Source organism: Scyliorhinus torazame, chromosome 3 (genome assembly GCF_047496885.1).
Source record: "Scyliorhinus torazame isolate Kashiwa2021f chromosome 3, sScyTor2.1, whole genome shotgun sequence".
NCBI classification, from domain to species: domain Eukaryota; kingdom Metazoa; phylum Chordata; class Chondrichthyes; order Carcharhiniformes; family Scyliorhinidae; genus Scyliorhinus; species Scyliorhinus torazame.
The window spans coordinates 240,511,017-240,530,557 of NC_092709.1; the positions used below are offsets into that span (position 1 = coordinate 240,511,017).

A 19,541-nucleotide genomic window follows, 5' to 3' on the forward strand; every position below is an offset into this window, starting at 1 on the left:
TCATACACCTCTGACAAGATGCAAGAATATCTCAATTTGATAAGTGATCCTTCTCTCATCTTGCACTATTAACCTCTCTCTACTGCAACTTTGTTTCTATTTTTAGTCAATGTCATGTACTATGGTCAATATTTCCTTTCTCTTTTCCTTTAGGGTGAAAATATACTTTACAATATGGTCTTCTGTCTCAAAGTTACGTTGAAATAAAAAAAAAAATCATAGTTTCGAAAAGCTCTCGATTTTAAAAGATCCACCAAGCTTTGCACTTGCAGATGAGATCACTGGAATTATTTGGCATGTTATCTCTTACCCACCCTAACCTCACACTGCCCACCCTAACCCCACACTTCTATTTGTATAGTCTTATATGTCACAAACGCGATGAGTCATTTTCAGATTGAGGAAAAGCTCATGATCTGAAACAAAAATGCGAAGCCCTTTTTCTACAAACTTAACTTTGAGGATCACAGAATTGTACAATCAAATTATGATGCTCCATGGTCTAGATCACACTAGTGAGTACTTCTTGCTTGGTATAGATTGGGCTCTTGTTCTCGTTATCTCGTTAATCTGACAGCTACAGGTCAATGCGAGGGCCTTGATTCTTTTTTACTTGGAGAGTATGTTCACATCCATATGAGAATCTGTGCCTTATTGAGAGCCATGGAAAGGGATGGAGAAAAAAAATGAAATTTATGGAATATATAAATTTTATGAAAGAAGGCTTGGCAAAAATAATTGGTTAAAGGTCACATTTATTCAGATATTAAGAGTAACAACCTAAATACAACAGCTGATTTTCATGGTCAAATGGACGACTGTGATGGTGCCATTTATTTGGTTGACACCCTGGTCCTTTTGTTCCAAGAGTAGTTTGCGGCATACAACTTTGGTTTGGGTATCTTTACCTTCTTTTCCTCTATTTCATAGCTCCAGCCTGTGGTGAAAGAGAAACGTTTTATTGCATAGGTGCATAAGCGCTTTATTTTAAACATGATGAAAGCAATTTCATAACTATATATTGGACATTTATTGATATAGATCACAATAGTATGTACAATTCCTCATAAACATTATAGAGAAAAGTTGTGAAGTTGTAAACAAAGTGAAATTTACAGTATTCCTGGTTTGGTTATTGTAGGATGCGGGTTGCCTTTTTCGGAGAGCATTTATATATTACTGACTAAATGTTCAAAGTCTTAAGTAACAAACTGCATTATCCATCATCCACCTATGAAATACAAGGGTGGCACGGTGGTTAGCACTGCTGTCTCACAGAGCCAGGGACCGGGTTCAATTCCGGCCTTGAGTGACTGGCTGTGTGGAGTTGGGGCTGGTTTAGCTCAGTTGGCAGGACAGCTGGCTTGTGATGCACAGTAAGGCCGGCAGCGTGGATTCAATCCCTGTACCTGCTGAGGTTATTCATGAAGGTGCTGCCTTCTCAACCTTGCCCCTCACTTGAGGTGTGGTGATCCTCAGGTTGAATCACCACCAGTCAACTCTCCCCCTCAAAGGTAAAAGCAAACTATGGTCTGGGACTATGGCGGGTTCACTGTTACCTTACACAAAAATACAAATACAAGTTTAAACACAGGTACAATGGGCGGGATTCTCTCAGCCCCCGTGGGGCTGGGCTGGAGAATCCCCGCGACCGGTGCGAATTGCGCCACGCCGCCCCGACACCAGTGGCATGCGATTCTCCGCAGAACGGAGAATCGGCGCCACTGGCGCTGGCGCCGGTCGGGGGCTGCTCTACGCGGCCGGCCCGCCGATTCTCGGCCCGGGATGGGCCGAGCGACTGTCGTAAAAACGCCGAGTCCCGCCGGTGCCGTCCACACCTGCTCTCAACTCAGCGTGGAAGGGTCGGAGGGTGGCCTGTGGGGGTGGTGAGGGGGGGTCCGACCTGGGGGGGGAGGGGCCTCCGATGTGGCCTGGCCCGTGATCAGGGCCCACCGATCGGCGGGCCGGCCTCTCTGGTTGGCGGCCTCCTTTCTTCCGCGCCGGCCCCTGTAGTCCTGTGCCATGTTGCGTCAGGGCCGGCGTGTTGAAGGAAGCCACCGCGCATGCGCGTGTTGGTGCCGGTGCCACTGCGCCAACGCACCCATTTGACGGCGGGATCAGCAGCAGGAGTGGCGTGAACCGCTCCAGTGCTGTGCTGGCCGTAGTAGGGGCCAGAATTGCTGATCCTGAGGCCGTGTTCAAGCCGTCGAGAAATGCGATGGCGTTTCCGGCGGTGTCAACACTTAGCCTCAGGATCGCAGAATCCCGCCCAATGTATTCAGCCCAACCATATTCTGCTGGTTGTCACTCTCCATGGAATCTACCCACCCTGTTCCCATATCCTTTTGTGCCCTTTTCCACAGAATCCCTATAGTACAGGAGGCAGCAATTCGGCCCAGTGAATGAACAATGGGCCCACTCCTCTCGTCCTATCCCCATAACCCCGTCCTATTCTCTCAACTAATGGGTAATTTAGCATGGCCTATCCACCTAACCTGCCCATCTTTGGATTTTCATTCAGTCCTCTATCCAACCTAATATTCATTGTTGATAAATCTACTGCCTTAAGCACTAGTCTTGGAACCAAACACCACAGGCTTACAATTATCCGTTCAAGAGGTTTCTCCAGCCCTCTTTTCCAAAGCAGATTTTTAATCTTGTATCTATTGCCTATAATTCTTTATCCTTAATGAAAATAGCTTGCTTCTAATTACTCTGCACCATTGTCCATAGTTTTACATGATGTGGAGATGTCGGCTTGGACTGGGGTGGGCACAGTAAGAAGTCTTACAACACCAGGTTAAAGTCAAACAGGTTTGTTTCGAATCACTAGCTTTCGGAGCGCAGTTCCTTCATCAGGTGAATGACGAGGTGGGTTCCACAACCACATATATAGACAAATCAATGCTGCAATATGATACTTTAAATGCGAGTCTCTGTAGGTAATTAAGTCTTTACAGGTCCAGACAATGCAACGGAGAAGGATGAGGGGCGACTTGATAGAGGTTTATAAGATGATCAGGGGAATAGATAGAGTAGACAGTAAGAGACTTTTTCCCCGGGTGGAACAAACCATTACAAGGGGACATAAATTTAAGGTGAAAGGTGGAAGATATAGGAGGGATATCAGAGGTAGGTTCTTTACCCAGAGAGTAGTGGGGGCATGGAATGCACTGCCTGTGGAAGTAGTTGAGTCGGAAACATTAGGGACCTTCAAGCAGCTATTGGATAGGTACATGGATTACGGTTAAATGATATAGTGTAGATTTATTTGTTCTCAAGGGCAGCACGGTAGCATTGTGGATAGCACAATTGCTTCACAGCTCCAGGGTCCCAGGTTCGATTCCGGCTTGGGTCACTGACTGTGCGGAGTCTGCACGTCCTCCCCGTGTCTGCGTGGGTTTCCTCCGGGTGCTCCGGTTTCCTCCCACAATCCAAAGATGTGCAGGTTAGGTGAATTGGCCAATGATAAATTGCCCTTAATGTCCAAATTGACCTTGGTGTTGGGTGAAGGTGTTGAGTTTGGGTAGGGTGCTCTTTCCAAGAGCCGGTGCAGACTCAAAGGGCCGAATGGCCTCCTTCTGCACTGTAAATTCAATGATAATCTATGATTAATCTAGGACAAAGGTTCGGCACAACATCGTGGGCCGAAGGGCCTGTTCTGTGCTGTATTTTCTATGTTCTATGTTCTATGGAGAGAGAGATAATCACAGTTTAAAGAGGTGTGAATTGTCTCAAGCCAGGAAATTTGGTGGGATTTTGCAAACCCAGGCCAGATGGTGGTGGTGGGGGGGGGGGGGGGGGGGGGGGGGGGGGGGGGTGAATGTAATGAGACATGAATCCAAGGTTCTGGTTGAGGCCGTACTCATGCGTGCGGAACTTGGCTGTCAGTTTCTGCTCAGCGATTCTGCATTGTCGCCTATCCTGAAAGCAGCCTTGGAGAACGCTTACCCGAAGATCCGAGGCTGAATGCCCTTGACTGCTGAAGTGTCCCCCGACTGGAAGGGAACATTCCTGCCTGGCGATTGTTGCGCAGTGTCCGTTCAACCGTTGTCGCAGCATCTGCATTGTCTCGCTAATGTATCACACCTCGGATATGAGGAGGAACGTAACAGACATCTACAGACGCTGAAAGATTCTCTTGTAAGAACAGCATATGGTGCTCGACTCATCGATCGACAGTTCCAACATGCCACAGCAAAAAAATGTACCGACCTCCTCAGAAGACAAACACGGGACACAACTGACAGAGTACCGTTCGTCGTCCAGTACCTCCCCAGAGCGGAGAAACCACAACATCTTCTTCACAGCCTTCGATGAAGGCGACCATCTCGCTAAGGTTATCCTCACACCCCTACTACTTGCCTTCAAACAATCGCGCAACCTCAAACAGACCATTGTTTGCAGCAAACTACCCAGCCTTCAGGAGAACAGCAACCACGACACCACACAACCCTGCCATGGCAACCTCTGTAAGACGTGATCATCGACATGGGTACCACCATTACACGTCAGAACACCACCCACCAGATACGCGGTGTCATGATATTCAAACACACACATCATGATGGACACACCAACAGGCAAATCAGAGCACACAACACCACAACCAATCACAGACAAGAACACCAACCACATAAAAAGCACGAGCACGACACCTGGTGGGCAGTAGGTCTGGGGACAAAGAAACAAGAAAGAGCTGTTAAAACATCACAAGCAGGGAACCCCCACGTGCAGAGTGCAAAGACAAAACTGTACATAGTAAGTTTAAATAAAATAGCGTTGTACCATATACAACCGTGTTGGCTCATCTGTGTGTCAGAACACCCAACACCACATGGTACAGGAGTGGATCGATATCTGCCTACTAACCTGCCATTCTGGACATGGACCACACCGACGGACCGCAGCCGATGCAAGTCGCGGGGAACCTAGGTACCAATTGGAAGCTCTACAGGCAGCGATTTGACCTGTACATCCGTGCCACCGAAAAACAGAGTGCCTCGGATGACACGAAGATTGCAATGCTCCTCTTCTACGCAGGTCAGCACGCCACCAACGTCTTCAACTCACTGGTGTTCGAAGAAGGCGAAAACCAATCCAAATATGACACGGTCATCCTCAAGCTGGACCAGCACTTTCAAGTTGAAGTAAATGAAAGTTTTGAAAGATACCTCTTTCAGCAACGCCTGCAAGGTAAGGAGGAGCTTTTTCAACCCTTCTTGACGCACCTCCGGATTCTAGCGCAGTCCTGCGGTTACGGCGCCATCACAGAGTCCATGATCAGGGACCAGATTGTTTTTGGCGTTGCCTCTAGTGGCCTACGCCAGCAGCTTCTTAAAATAAAAAGCCTCACCTTAGCGTCTGCTGTGGAAGCCTGTGTCCTCCACGAAAATGCTACCTGCCGTTTTGCCCAATTTCAGGCGTCCGAGTTGGCACGGAGGGGGTCCCCAGCCGTCGAATCGGCAAGCCAGGCCGCCCACGACGTCGAACGCATCCAGGCCGTCGATTACTTCCCGACCCACGGCCCGGACGACAGCGGCCGCTTCCCGCGCTTTTCGCGGTCTCCCGCGCAGGTGCGCGCCAAAAATAACGGCCACAACGAGAGACGCACTGCGCAGGCGCGCCCACCGCAAGATCGCACTGCGCATGCGCAGTGGCGCAACGAACGCCGTGACGTCATGACGTGCGGCAATTGTGGAGCTCTACATTTAAAAGGGCAATGTCCTGCAAAAAACCGACAGTGCCTCAGATGTGGCAAGATGGGCCACTACGCAGCCCACTGTCGTTCGGCTCAACCCATGGATCCGGCGCATCCTCGACACTCTCGCAGACAAGTCAGGACCGTCCAGCCCACGCATCAAGACTTCCAGTTAAGTGATGCAGATGACCAGGATGCCTTCCGCGTTTCCGTCATCGATGTCAACAAGGTCAATGCCATCAATCCAGCCGATGAGTGGTGTGCCACCCTGACGGTCAACCGATCGCGCGTCGCCTTCCGTCTGGACACCGGCGCATCCGCCAACCTGATTGCATATTCTGCAGTCCAGGCCATGAAGGTCAAACCACCCATCACGCCATCCCGGCTCAAGATGGTTGACTATAACGGGAACGTCATCCCGTCCATAGGATCTTGCCAGCTACAGGTGACCCACAAGATGTACACGGCCACACTCCCCTTCAAAGTTGTCGGCTCATCAAAGGACTCGTTACTGGGCGCACAGGCGTGTAAGGTCCTTCACCTGGTACAGCGCATTATGTCTCTCTCTCCAGATGAGATATCCGACTTCCCGGATGCTGAGTTCCACGCAAATCTCCATTCCCTCCTTGCTCATAACCAGGAGGTTTTTGAAGGCATGGGGACATTGCCATACACGTACAAGATTCGACTCAGACCGGACGCCATCCCTGTCGTTCACGCACCTCGCAGGGTTCCTGCGCCACTCAAAGACCGCCTCAAGGCACAATTGCAGATTCTTCAGGACCAAGGGGTCCTATCCAGGGTCACGGAGCCCACGCCATGGGTCAGCTCCATGGTCTGTGTAAAGAAGCCCTCTGGCGAGCTCCGTATATGTATAGATCCTAAAGATCTGAATAACAACATCATGCGGGAACACTATCCCATCCCGAAACGAGAGGACCTCACCAGCGCGATGGCGCGAGCCAAAATATTCACCAAATTGGATGCGTCCAAAGGATTCTGGCAGATCCAACTGGACCCGGCCAGCCGAAGACTATGCACATTCAACACCCCTTTTGGCAGATTCTGCTACAACCGGATGCCATTCGGCATCATTTCAGCATCTGAAGTTTTCCACCGCATTATGGAGCAGATGATGGAAGGCATCGAAGGGGTACGTGTATATGTGGACGATATCATCATTTGGTCCACCACTCCGCAGGAACACATGCATCGTCTACGACGTGTCTTCACCCGCATACGACAAAATGGCCTGCGTCTCAACCGTGCGAAGTGTGCCTTCGGCCAGACTGAGCTGAAATTCCTCGGGGACCACATCTCAAGGTCAGGGGTCCGTCCCGATGCAGACAAGGTTAGCGCCATCACAGCCATGCCACGTCCGGCTGACAAGAAGGCTGTCTTAAGATTCCTGGGCATGGTCAACTTCCTTGGGAAGTTCATTCCCAACCTGGCTTCTCATACAACAAATATGCGCCATCTCGTAAAAAAATCGACAGAATTCAACTGGCACCAATCGCATCAGCGGGAATGGGAGGAGCTCAAGCACAAACTGGTCACGGCACCAGTGCTGGCCTTCTTTGACACGACTCGCCCTACAAAGATCTCAACAGACGCCAGCCAATCTGGTATTGGAGCGGTACTCCTGCAAAAAGACAGCACGTCGTCATGGGCCCCGGTTGCATATGCCTCACGAGCCATGACCCCTACCGAACAGCGCTACGCGCAAATCGAAAAAGAATGCCTGGGCTTGTTAACTGGACTGGACAAGTTCCACGACTATGTGTATGGCCTGCCACGATTTACGGTCGAAACTGACCATCGCCCCCTGGTCAACATCATTAACAAAGACCTGAACGACATGACTCCTCGCCTCCAGCGCATCTTACTTAAACTCAGGAGGTACGATTTCGAACTGATCTACACTCCGGGGAAGGAGCTCATCGTGGCGGACACTCTTTCCCGAGCAGTGAGCACACCACCAGATGCGGAGGGGTTCGTGCGTCAAATTGAGGCACACGTAACTCTGACAGCAGCAAATCTGCCAGCTGATGATCCTAGTCTGGCCCACATACGCGCAGAGACGGCGACTGACCCCCTTCTGCAGCGAGTGATGCGCCACATGACGGAAGGGTGGCTCAAAGGGCAGTGCCCCCAGTTTTATAATGTGCGAGATGATCTTACCAACATAGACGGGGTCCTTATGAAATCACACAGGATCGTTATTCCGCACAGCGTGCGCCAGATGATTCTTCATCAACTACACGAAGGCCACTTGGGCATCGAAAAATGCAGACGAAGGGCCCGGGAGGCGGTATATTGGCCGGGTATTAATGAAGACATAGCCAACATGGTGCTCAACTGCACAACCTGTCAGAGGTTTCAGCCGGCGCAACCTCCGGAAACACTTCTACCACACGAGATGGTGACGTCCCCCTGGGCGAAGGTGGGTGTTGACCTATTTCACGCGCTCGGCAGAGATTACATCGTTATTATAGACTACTTCTCAAACTACCCGGAAGTCATGCCTCTCCATGATCTGACGTCGTCCGCAGTCATTGGGGCCTGCAAGGAAACATTTGCTCGCTATGGCATTCCAAGGACTGTCATGTCAGACAATGGACCCTGTTTCGCCAGCCGTGAATGGTCGTCCTTTGCCGCAGCATATGGTTTCACTCATGTGACATCCAGCCCTCTGCATCCACAATCGAACGGGAAGGCTGAAAAGGGTGTCCACATCGCCAAGCGGCTCCTGTGCAAGGCGGCTGCTGCCGGATCGGACTTTAACCTTGCCTTGCTGGCCTATCGATCGGCCCCGCTATCCACGGGTCTCTCGCCAGCGCAGCTACTAATGGGTCGCTCCCTCAGGACGACGGTACCTTCCATCCTGGCACCAACAACAGACCATGAGACGGTTCTTCAGAACATGCAACTGCAGCGTGATCGCCAGAAAAGTCGGTACGACACACGAGCGACGGACCTGCCCCCCCTGTCCTCCGGAGACAAAGTACGCGTCCATCAACCGTATGGTGGCTGGTCAGCACCGGCCGAAGTCCTCCGACAAGTGGCTCCCCGCTCGTTCCTGGTTCGCATGCCGGATGGTTCCGTGCGTCGCCGCAATCGGCGCGCCCTTCGCCGACTTCCACGCTCACAGCCACACAGTACGCACACGCCAGATCCTCAACAGGCTTCCGAGGATGACTTTGTGGAGCTGCCGCACATCACGCCCTTTCCATCGCCACCCATGGCCATGCCTGCACAGCAGCCGGTGGTTCTTGATCCACCCTTGAGGCGATCAACCCGAACTCGTCGCAAGCCCATTAGACTGGACTTATAATACCGTTCATATGTTTAACAAGTTGCACAATTTTACATGATAACCTGTTGTTGTTTATCGTTCCAGATGTCGTCTGACTGGACAACTGTTCAAGTTTTTTTTTTCTTCTTCTCTCGCTCGCATTTATGTTATGTTATGGTACAACTTGGTTCATGTGACGCACCCGACATCGCCCCATGTACATAGTTCCGTCATATGCACACTCTTAGATGCACTCACGACACGATCATATTTATTACCACGTAGGCACATATCTTTGTAAAAAGGGGGGATGTCATGATATTCAAACACACACATCATGATGGACACACCAACAGGCAAATCAGAGCACACAACACCACAACCAATCACAGACAAGAACACCAACCACATAAAAAGCACGAGCACGACACCTGGTGGGCAGTAGGTCTGGGGACAAAGAAACAAGAAAGAGCTGTTAAAACATCACAAGCAGGGAACCCCCACGTGCAGAGTGCGAAGACAAAACTGTACATAGTAAGTTTAAATAAAATAGCGTTGTACCATATACAACCGTGTTGGCTCATCTGTGTGTCAGAACACCCAACACCACACGCGGTACATACTCAAGCGACTCAGCCAACGTTGTCTACCTCATATGCAGGAGGAAAGGATGTCCTGAGGCGTAGTACATTGTCGAGACCATGCAGACGCTGCGACAACGGATCAACGGATATCACGCGACAATCACCAGGCAGGAATGTTCCCTTCCAGTCAGGGAACGCTTCAGCAGTCAAGGGCATTCAGCCTCGGATCTTCGGGTAAGCGTTCTTCAAGGCGGCTCTCATGACGCGCGACAACGCAAAATTGCCGAGCAGAAACTGATCGCTAAGTTCCGCATGCATGGGTACGGCCTCAACCGGGACCTTGGATTCATGTCTCATTACATTCACCCCCCACCATCTGGCCTGGGTTTGCGAACTCCGACCAACTGTCCTGGCTTCGAGACAATTCACACCTCTTTAACCCGTAATTATCCGTCTCTCCAGTCACACTGTCTGGACCTGTAAAGACTTAATTACCTGCAAAGACTCGCATTCAAAGTATCTTCTTGCAGCATTGAATTTGTCTACATATGTGGTTGCGGAACCCACCTCTTCACCTGATGAAGGAGCTGTGCTCCAAAAGCTAGTGATTCAAAACAAACCTGTTGGACTTTAACCTGGTGTTGTAAGACTTCTTTTTAAAAAAAAAAAAATGTTTATTAAGAATTTTTAAACAATTTTCAACCATACAAACAAACCCGCCCCCCCCCCGTAACAAAAAGAAAACTCGCATAGCAAGACATAAACATGGCAAATCAATATGATACAGAACTTTGTACATTGGATTCCTCCCGTACATATCAGTTTTCCGGATCATTTATGTATTTTCTTGCTCAGATGTCCCCCTCAAAAAAACCCTCCCCCCCCTCCCTCCCTGGGTTGCTGCTGCTGTCGACCGAAACGCATCTAACGCTCCGCGAGATAGTCTAGGAATGGTTTCCACCGCCTGGAGAACCCCTGCACAGACCCTCCCAGGGCAAACTTTATCCTCTCCAACTTGAGAAACACTGCCATATCATTTATCCAGGCCTTCACACCAGGGGGCTTGGGATCTTTTCACACTAGCAAGATCCTGCGCCGGGCTACCAGGGACGCAAAGGCCAGAATGCCGGCCTCTTTCACCTCCTGCACTCCCGGCTCGTCCGCTACTCCAAATAGTGCTAGCCCCCAACTTGGCTTGACCTGGACTTTCACCACCTTAGATATTGTTCTCGCAACTCCCCTCCAGAACCCATCCAGTGCCGGGCATGACCAAAACATATGGACATGGTTCGCCGGGCTTCCTGAGCACCTCCCGCATCTGTCCTCCACCCTAAAGAACCTACTCAGCCTCGCCCCCGTCATATGCGCTCTGTGAACAACCTTAAATTGTATCAGGCTAAGCCTGGCACACGAGGAAGAGGAATTAACCCTACTTAGGGCATCAGCCCACAGACCCTCCTCAATCTCCTCCCCAGCTCCTCTTCCCATTTACCCTTCAGCTCCTCTACCAAAACCTCCCCCTCTTCTTTCATCTCCTGGTATATCGCCGACACCTTGCCCTCTCCGACCCATACGCCCGAAATCACCCTGTCTTGAATCCCCTGTGCCGGGAGCAGCGGGAATTCCCTCACCTGCCGCCTCACAAACGCCCTCACTTGCATGTACCTGAAAGCGTTTCCCGGGGGTAGTCCAAACTTCTCCTCCAGCGCCCCTGAGCTCGCAAACATCCCATCGATGAACAGGTCCCCCATTCTTCTAATCCCTGCCCGATGCCAGCTCTGAAACCCCCGTCCATCCTTCCTGGGACAAACCGATGGTTATCCCTGATCGGGGACCACACCAAGGCTCCCATCACACCCCGGTGTCGTCTCCACTGGCCCCAGATCTTTAGCATTGCCGCCACCACCGGACTCGTGGTGTACCTTGTCGGCGAGAGCGGCAGTGGTGCCGTCACCAGCGCCCCCAGGCTCGTTCCTTTGCAGGACGCCATCTCCAACCTCTTCCATGCGCCCCCTCTCCCTCCATCACCCACTTACGGATCATCGCCACATTGGCTGCCCAGTAGTAGCCACCCAGATTCGGCAACGCCAGCCCTCCTCTATCTCTACCACGCTCTAGGAACCCCCTCCTTAACCTCGGGGTCTTACTTGCTCACACAATACCCATAATGCTCCTGCCTACCTTCTTAAAAAAGGCCTTGGTGATCACAATTAGAAGGCATTGGAATACAAAAAGAAACTTCGGGAGGACCACCATTTTAATCGACTGTACCCTGCCCGCTAGCGAGAGTGGCAACATGTCCCACCATTTAAAGTCCTCCTCCATCTGCTCCACCAGCCGCGTCAAATTAAGTCTGTGCAGAGCCCCCTAGCTCCTAGCTACCTGGATCCCCAAGTATCGGAAGCTCCTTTCCGCTCTCCTCAACGGTAGGTCGTCTATCCCTCTTCCCTGATCACCCGGATGCACCACAAAGAGCTCACTCTTCCCTACATTGAGCTTGTAGCCCGAGAAGTCCCCAAACTCCCTTAGGATCTGCATGACCTCCAACATCCCCTCCACCGGGTTCGCCACATACAGCATCAGGTCGTCTGCGTACAGCGACACTCGATGCTCCTCTCCCCCTCGGACCACCCCCCTCCATTTCCTGGACTCCCTTAATGCCATGGCCAAAGGCTCGATTGCTAATGCAAACAGGGGGGACAGGGGGCACCCCTGCCTCGTCCCTTGATACAGCCGGAAGTACTCCGACCTCCGCCGATTCGTAACCACACTCGCCACCGGGGCTCTATATAGGAGCTTGACCCAGCTAATAAACCCTCCCCCGAACCCAAACCGCCGCAACATTTCCCAGAGATACTCCCATTCTACTCGGTCAAAGGCCTTCTCTGCGTCCATGGCTGCCACTATCTCCACCTCTCCCTCCACCGATGGCATAATAATCACATTTAGGATCCTCCGCACATTAGTATTTAGCTGCCTGCCCTTTACAAATCCCGTCTGGTCCTCGTGAATCACCCCCGGGACACAGTCCTCAATCCTCGTAGCCAACACTTTTGCCAGCAACTTAGCATTTACGTTGAGGAGCGAGATCGGCCTATACGACCCGCATTGCAGTGGGTCCTTATCCCGCTTCAGGATCAAAGAGATCGTCGCCTCAGACATTGTCGGGGGCAAGGTCCCCCCCTCCCTTGCCTCATTAAAAGTCTTTACCAGCAACGGGGCTAACAGGTCTACATACTTCCTATAGAACTCCACCGGGAACCCATCCGGTCCCGGGGCCTTCCCTGCCTGCATGCTCCCCAGTCCTTTAACCAGCTCCTCCACCCCAATTGGCGCCCCCAAACCAGCCACCTCCTGCTCCTCCACCCGCGGGAACCTCAGTTGGTCCAAGAATCGTCGCATCCCCTCTTTTCCCCATGGGGGCTGGGACCTATACAGCTCCTCGTAGAAGGCCTTGAATGCCTCATTCACTTTCACCGCACTCCGCACCGTAATTCCCCTTCCATCTTTGACTCCACCTATTTCCCTCGCTGCCATCCTCTTACGGAGCTGATGTGCCAGCATCCGGCTCGCCTTCTCCCCATACTCATACATCTCCCCCTGTGCCTTCCTCCACTGTGCCTCTGCCTTCCCTGTGGTCAACAGGTCGAACTCCGTCTGGAGACTTCGCCTCTCCCTGAGTAGTCCCTCATCAGGGGCCTCTGCGTATCTCCTGTCTACTCTTAAAATCTCCCCAACTAACCTCTCCCTTTCCTTGCCCTCTCTCTTCTCCCTATGAGCCCTGATGGAGATTAACTCTCCCCTGACCACCGCCTTCAGTGCCTCCCATACTACTCCCACCTGCACCTCCCCGTTGTCGTTGGCCTCCAGATACCTTTCGATACACCCCCGCACCCTCCCGCATACTTCCTTGTCTGCCAACAGTCCCACATCCAACCGCCAAAGCGGGCGTTGGTCCCTCTCCTCCCCCAGCTCTAGTTCCACCCAGTGCGGGGCGTGGTCCGAAATGGCTATGGCCGAATACTCCGTTCCCTCCACTTTCAGGATCAATGCCCTGCCCAGAACAAAAAAATCTATCCGGGAGTAGGCCTTGTGTACATGGGAGAAAAAAGAAAATTCTCTGGCCAGAGGCCTGGCAAATCTCCATGGATCTACTCGTCACATCTGATCCATAAACCCCCTGACCATCTTGGCCGCAGCCGGCCTCTTTCCGGTCCTAGACCTGGAGCGATCCAGTGCTGGGTCCAACACAGTGTTAAAATCCCTACCCATTATCAAACTTCCCACCTCCAAGTCCGGGATACGCCCCACATCTGTTTCATGAATCCAGCATCGTCCCAATTCGGGGCGTATACATTTACCAATACCACCCCCATCCCTGCAACCTACTGCTCACCATCACGTATCGGCCTCCATTGTCCGCTACTATGTTCCTGGCCTCAAACGACACCCGCTTTCCCACCAGTATTGCCACCCCTCTATTCTTTGCATCCAGCCCCGAATGGAACACCTGTCCGACCCATCCCTTCCTTAACCTGACCTGATCTGCCACCTTCAGATGTGTCTCCTGAAGCATGACCATGTCTGCCTTCAGTCCCTTTAAGTGCGCGAACACTCGGGCCCTCTTAACCGGCCCATTTAGGCCTCTCACATTCCACATGATCAGCCGGATTGAGGGGTTAACCCCCCCCCACTAGCCATCTCCTATTTTAGGCCAGTCCCGTGCCCGCGTCTCCCGCACCCTCCGGTCCCCCAGACAGGGAACCCCCGCCCACCTCTTCCATTTTCCGTTCCCCCTCGGTCAATGCAGCAGCAACCCTATTGTCTCCCCCCCCCCTCCCCTCCACACTGGATCCAAATCTAGCTCTTTTGCTCCCCCCATAATACTTCCGTAAGTCAGCTGACTCCTGCTGACCCCGGCTCTCTCCCCCACCCCCCCCCCCCGGTGTGGAAATCCCTCCTCCTCGCACTCCTCCATCCCCCCCCATCCCTAACGCGGGTAAAAGCCCGCGCTTTCCTGAGCCAGCCCCGCCCCCTGTGGCTCAGCTCCTTTTGCGGCCTTATCCCAATTCCCCCATCCCCGAGTCTCACCTCCCTCCAGCACCGACGCCCACATTCCTCACTGTCCCCCTTTCAAAAACTCTTCCCCCATCCCCATCCATCATCCCACCCGTGAAACATTCTTTACCCATATTTACAGCCCTCTATACAGTCAATATCTCCCCCACAAACACAGTCCCTCTGGTCGAGTCCAATTTTTCTGTTTGGATAAAGGTCCAAGCCTCTTCTGGCGTTTCAAAATAGTGGTGTCAGTCACTATTCCGAATCTCACCCTTTTTTTATGCAGCACCGCCTTGGCCCGGTTGAAGCCAGCTCTCCTCTTTGCCACCTCCGCGCTCCAGTCCTGGTAGACTCGGATCACCGCATTCTCCCATCTACTGCTCCACTCTTTCTTGGCCCATCTCAGGACACTCTCTCTGTCCGTGAAACGATGGAACCTCGCCACTATCGCCCTTGGCGGCTCGCCAGCCTTGGGTCTCCTCGCCAGGACCCGGTGAGCCCCTTCTAGCTCCAGGGGGCTCGGAGTGGCTTCCGCACCCATCAGCGAATGGAGCATCGTGCTCACATACGCCCCAGCATCAGCCCCCTCCACTCCTTCAGGGAGACCCAGAATCCGGAGATTCTTCCTCCGCGACCTGTTCTCCAGGACCTCGAATCTCTCGGCCCACCGCTTGTGCAGCGCCTCGTGCTCCTCCATCTTCACCGCCAGGCCCAAGATCTCGTCCTCGTTAGTTTTTTCCTTCACCTCTCGGAGCTCTACTGCCTGGGCCTTCTGGGTCGCCTTCAGCCCCTTGATCGCCAACAGCATTGGCACCAGCACCTCCTTTTTAAGCTCCTCCACGCAGCGCCTGAGAAACTCCTGCTGGTCCGGCCCCCATGCTGCCCAATCTCCGTCCTCCGCCATCTTGTTTTTCCCCCCTCGTTTCTGCCACTGCTCCAAAGCCTCTTTTTCCGTCGCTCCACTTCGAGTCCCCTCCATACACGACGGAAGGGGGGGCCTTACTTCACCTTCCCACACGGCATTTGATCAAAATATTTCCGTTGGGGCTCCTCCGGAGAGCCCAAAAGTCTGTTCTAGCGGGAGCTGCCGAAATGTGCGGCTTAGCTCCGCATCACCGCAACCGGAAGTCCCGTTGTAAGACTTCTTACTACAGTTTTACACACTTCCATTATTTTGTCTCAGAATATGCATTGCTTTATGAAAACAGGCATAATCTTTCAAGATGTTTTTCATATTAATATTACATCATGCTAGGAAGCATCCTAGTGAATCTACAGTTTAGCCTCTCTAAAGTTTCAATGATGTTTAGAATTTGTGGAACTCCATCTTATTTTAACCAAGATCCTAATTGATTGTTACCGCTTGGCTTCTAGGATTCCTTAACCTATTCAAAAAAATGAATAAGCTATCCAACCCCAAAATTCCTCTGGTCTTCCAAGCACCAAGCCTCCTTCCATCCAGAGTATTTAATTTAAAGGAAATGTACCACCCTATGTAATTCAGACTGTCACTTTTAAAGTGCATTTCCTCCCATCATATAAAAAAAAACACTTTGCAGCGCCTTTTAGCTTTCTGAAGGCCAATATGAGCCTGAATTTGCAGCCAATTTATGCTTTTCTCAGGGTAAAAGCGATTCACAGGTAAAAATAACCAAAGCAACTATTTTATTTGAATGAAAACAGTACATTAGTAAACTAAAATTCCCAGCGTATATGTCCCAATAGGTCCAGATGTTTTTTTTTCACTTTTCTCTAACTATTTATCTAAAGTGCTCATTTTATTCACTGTAGTCCATGAATTCCGATTTCCCAATGGTTGTAGCGGGGTGGTGGTGTTTACCTCAAAGATATGGGGGGTCACCTCGGATGCTCCCATGTAAAGATTGCACAGCAATAGCAGGAAAGTAAAAACTTATGTTGGGCAGTTACCTTGTACTGGGAACCACCTGATATCCCGGTTTAAACTGTAATCCTCAAGTGGTTCACAGTGCATTACAGAAATAGTTACCCAGGAAAGTTTAGAAGAATTAAAATCACTACCAACACCTGGGTGACTATAGTACTGACCCCCCCCTCCCACCACCAACTACACCTGTACTGGAACTCCGACGACCCCCACTGGACCCGACTACCCTCCTGATCCCATCCAATTTTCACCCAACAGCACCCCTACCACCGACCACCCGAATCAACCTCCCCATCCCCCACGCCCTCTCAGAATGGAGTACACACTTATGTTCGCCATGGCTTCTCAAAGAGGCTGGACCTTTAAATTTAGCTGCTTTACAACAGCTATTGCCATAAAAAATGGGGCGTGGATTCCTTTCCTCTGACTCTCCAGCACATGACAGAAGGCCTTGGGAACCCAATGCACTGCACTTTTCTCACCCGGCCAGAGATGGAAGGTCGGGCGAGACGTGCAGCTGCATTTCAGTGGAAGTAAATAGGAGCACAGTGGCAATCCGACTGTGATTACCAGCCACAGAAGGTCTGGCCCTATATCATGATTCTCGCTCTCATCCACTCATTACTAAAGAAATTGACATAGTTTCCAGAATGGATCTGCAGCAGGTGATGAGAGGAACAAGAGGAAAAACCTACTTGACATGGTCTTCACCAATCTGCCTGTTGCAAATGCAACTTCCCATAACAGTAGTGTCCCCACAGTACTTGTGGAGACAAAGTACTGCCTTCACACTGAGGACACCCCCCCATTAATATTTAGATTTTTCTCTGTGCATTTTTCTCATTATATAGCAATCTGCATGGTCTTATGGTATGAAAATTCTGGGATATTTAATCTAGGGCTTTTACACCTATCCAGGAGCTTGAAATAAAAAAACAACCTAGAATGCTGTTCACAAGGGCCTGCTTTTTATATATTATCTACAAATGATCACTCCTACCATGGCAATAGCATTAAAAAGTGACTGATGGAATTTTAAATGATTATATAAATTGCACAAATATTAAAGTCAAATTAGTCACAGGCTGTTATTTTGAATGGATCAGAGTAGTAAATACGAACTCAAAAGTTCACAAGACTCGGCTAACTTGCACTACATCCTTATTTATGCAATGGCAGCTACTTTAAAATAAAGCTTTGAAAATAAACTCCATTTTCTTTTTCTTTGAATATTATTTTTAACATAAAATTAGAAACAATAGCTATGCGGCAAATGTTCAGTCCTTCGATTACGAATTTAATCAGAAAAATACAGTTTGAGAATCCCATAACCGAAATGCATGGGATTGTGATTGGATTGTGTATTGGATTTTTGGATTTCAGAATATAATGCGCATCTGTGGCGCATTGGGACCTGTGCATGTGTGGCGCACATTGGGACCTGCGCATGTGTGGCGAATTGTGAGCTGTGCATGTGTGGCGTGTGGGAGCTGTGCATTCGGAGCTGTGCATGTGTGGCGCATTGGGAGCTGTGCATCTGCGGTGCATTGGAAGCTGTGCATGTGCGGTGCGTTGGGAACTGCGCATGTGTGGCGCGTTGGGAACTGCTCATGTGCCGCGCGTTGGGAGCTCTGCATGTGTGGCGAATTGTGAGCTGTGCATGTATGGCGTGTGGGAGCTGTGCATTCGGAGCTGTGCATGTGTGGCGCATTGGGAGCTGTGCATCTGCGGTGCATTGGAAGCTGTGCATGTGTGGTGCGTTAGGAGCTGTGCATGTGCGGCATGTTGGGAGCTGTGCCTGTGCGGCGTGTTGGAAACTGCATATATGCGGCATGTTGGAAACTGCATATGTGCGGCGTGTTGGGCCCTGCGCACCGCCCAGGAACCTTCCCAGAGCCTTATGGGATTTCCCACTCGTGATGTCACGTCAGCGCTTGAAACAAATTGTGGATTTGGGGATTTTTCGGTTAACCTGTACAACTTTGGATCATCAAGCTACAGCAGAACTTTATGATCATGATCAAGAAGTAATTTTAAACTCAACACCCAGATTTAAAGAAAATAACACCCAAATTTAAAGAAAATAGCACAATACCATTTTTTTCCACAAAGGCAATTGCGTCCTCTTTGGTGGTAAAACTTAATTCCATATTTGATAGTGGATCAGCTCTGAAATGAAAATAATTATAAGCTTTTATAACAATCTAAACTACTATCATATTAACTTTGCTTCTAATTATAGCATTTCAATATGTTAAAACTATAAAATGTTACACAAAATTAGCTCATTTCTCGTCCACAGATAAGAAAAAGAGCACCAATGTGAGAAGGACGAATACTCCAAGTCACACTATATGTTCTCATGGACAAGGATTACAGCAGTTTAAGAAGAAATTCATTTCTTAGATCAACTAGCTGTAAATACAGTCTTAATTTGCATCCAAAGATTAAAATCTTTAAAATAATTTCATATTATCTGTAAATGAGCAAGTCTAATTTTACAATTCCAGGAGGCAGGAATGCACAATGCAGGATGACTTAATTTTATCTCAAATAATAACTTGCCTAAAATCAGGGACCTGTTTGGTGGATAATTACTAGTGTAAAACAGTGCCCAAACTGCAGAAGCACATTAGAATCTCATGCCCAGTAGGCCATTTTGACTTGCAATTTTGTAAAATTGCTATTTATTTTTGCAACACTTCCAAACTTAAAACATATCAGGCGTTAAAAAAGTGCTAAACCAAACTTGCGCCAAAATTATGTTCTGAAAGATTTAAGCTGTTTCAAAGGCATATTAGTCGTCATTTGGTACTGTGCCCAAGTAATCATTCTTTATGGAGTTTTTGATAAATGGGAGTCATCACAGCTGAACTATGCCCATTCTCGCTTAATGTGCATTCTCTAGAAATGGTCACGGAATAGTGATTGGATTGATTTTCTCTCCTTAAACTTAAGGATGTTAAAGGTAATTAACACAGAGATACTTAAACC

At 50.1% G+C, this 19,541-nt stretch overlaps 1 protein-coding gene across 1 annotated transcript in view; it reads right to left on the reverse strand.

The window, feature by feature from the left end:
* Positions 1 to 737: 737 nt before the first annotated feature.
* Positions 738 to 19,541, reverse strand: part of ndufs4 (NADH:ubiquinone oxidoreductase subunit S4) — a 294,640-nt gene continuing 275,836 nt past the window's right edge. Inside the window, exons 4-5 of the mRNA XM_072497055.1 lie at positions 18,643 to 18,716; positions 738 to 937 (exon numbers count right to left, since the gene is read on the reverse strand). Coding sequence (XP_072353156.1) covers positions 834 to 937; positions 18,643 to 18,716 — 178 coding nt within the window. The 3' untranslated portion in view covers positions 738 to 833. The remainder of the gene's footprint in view (positions 938 to 18,642; positions 18,717 to 19,541) is intronic.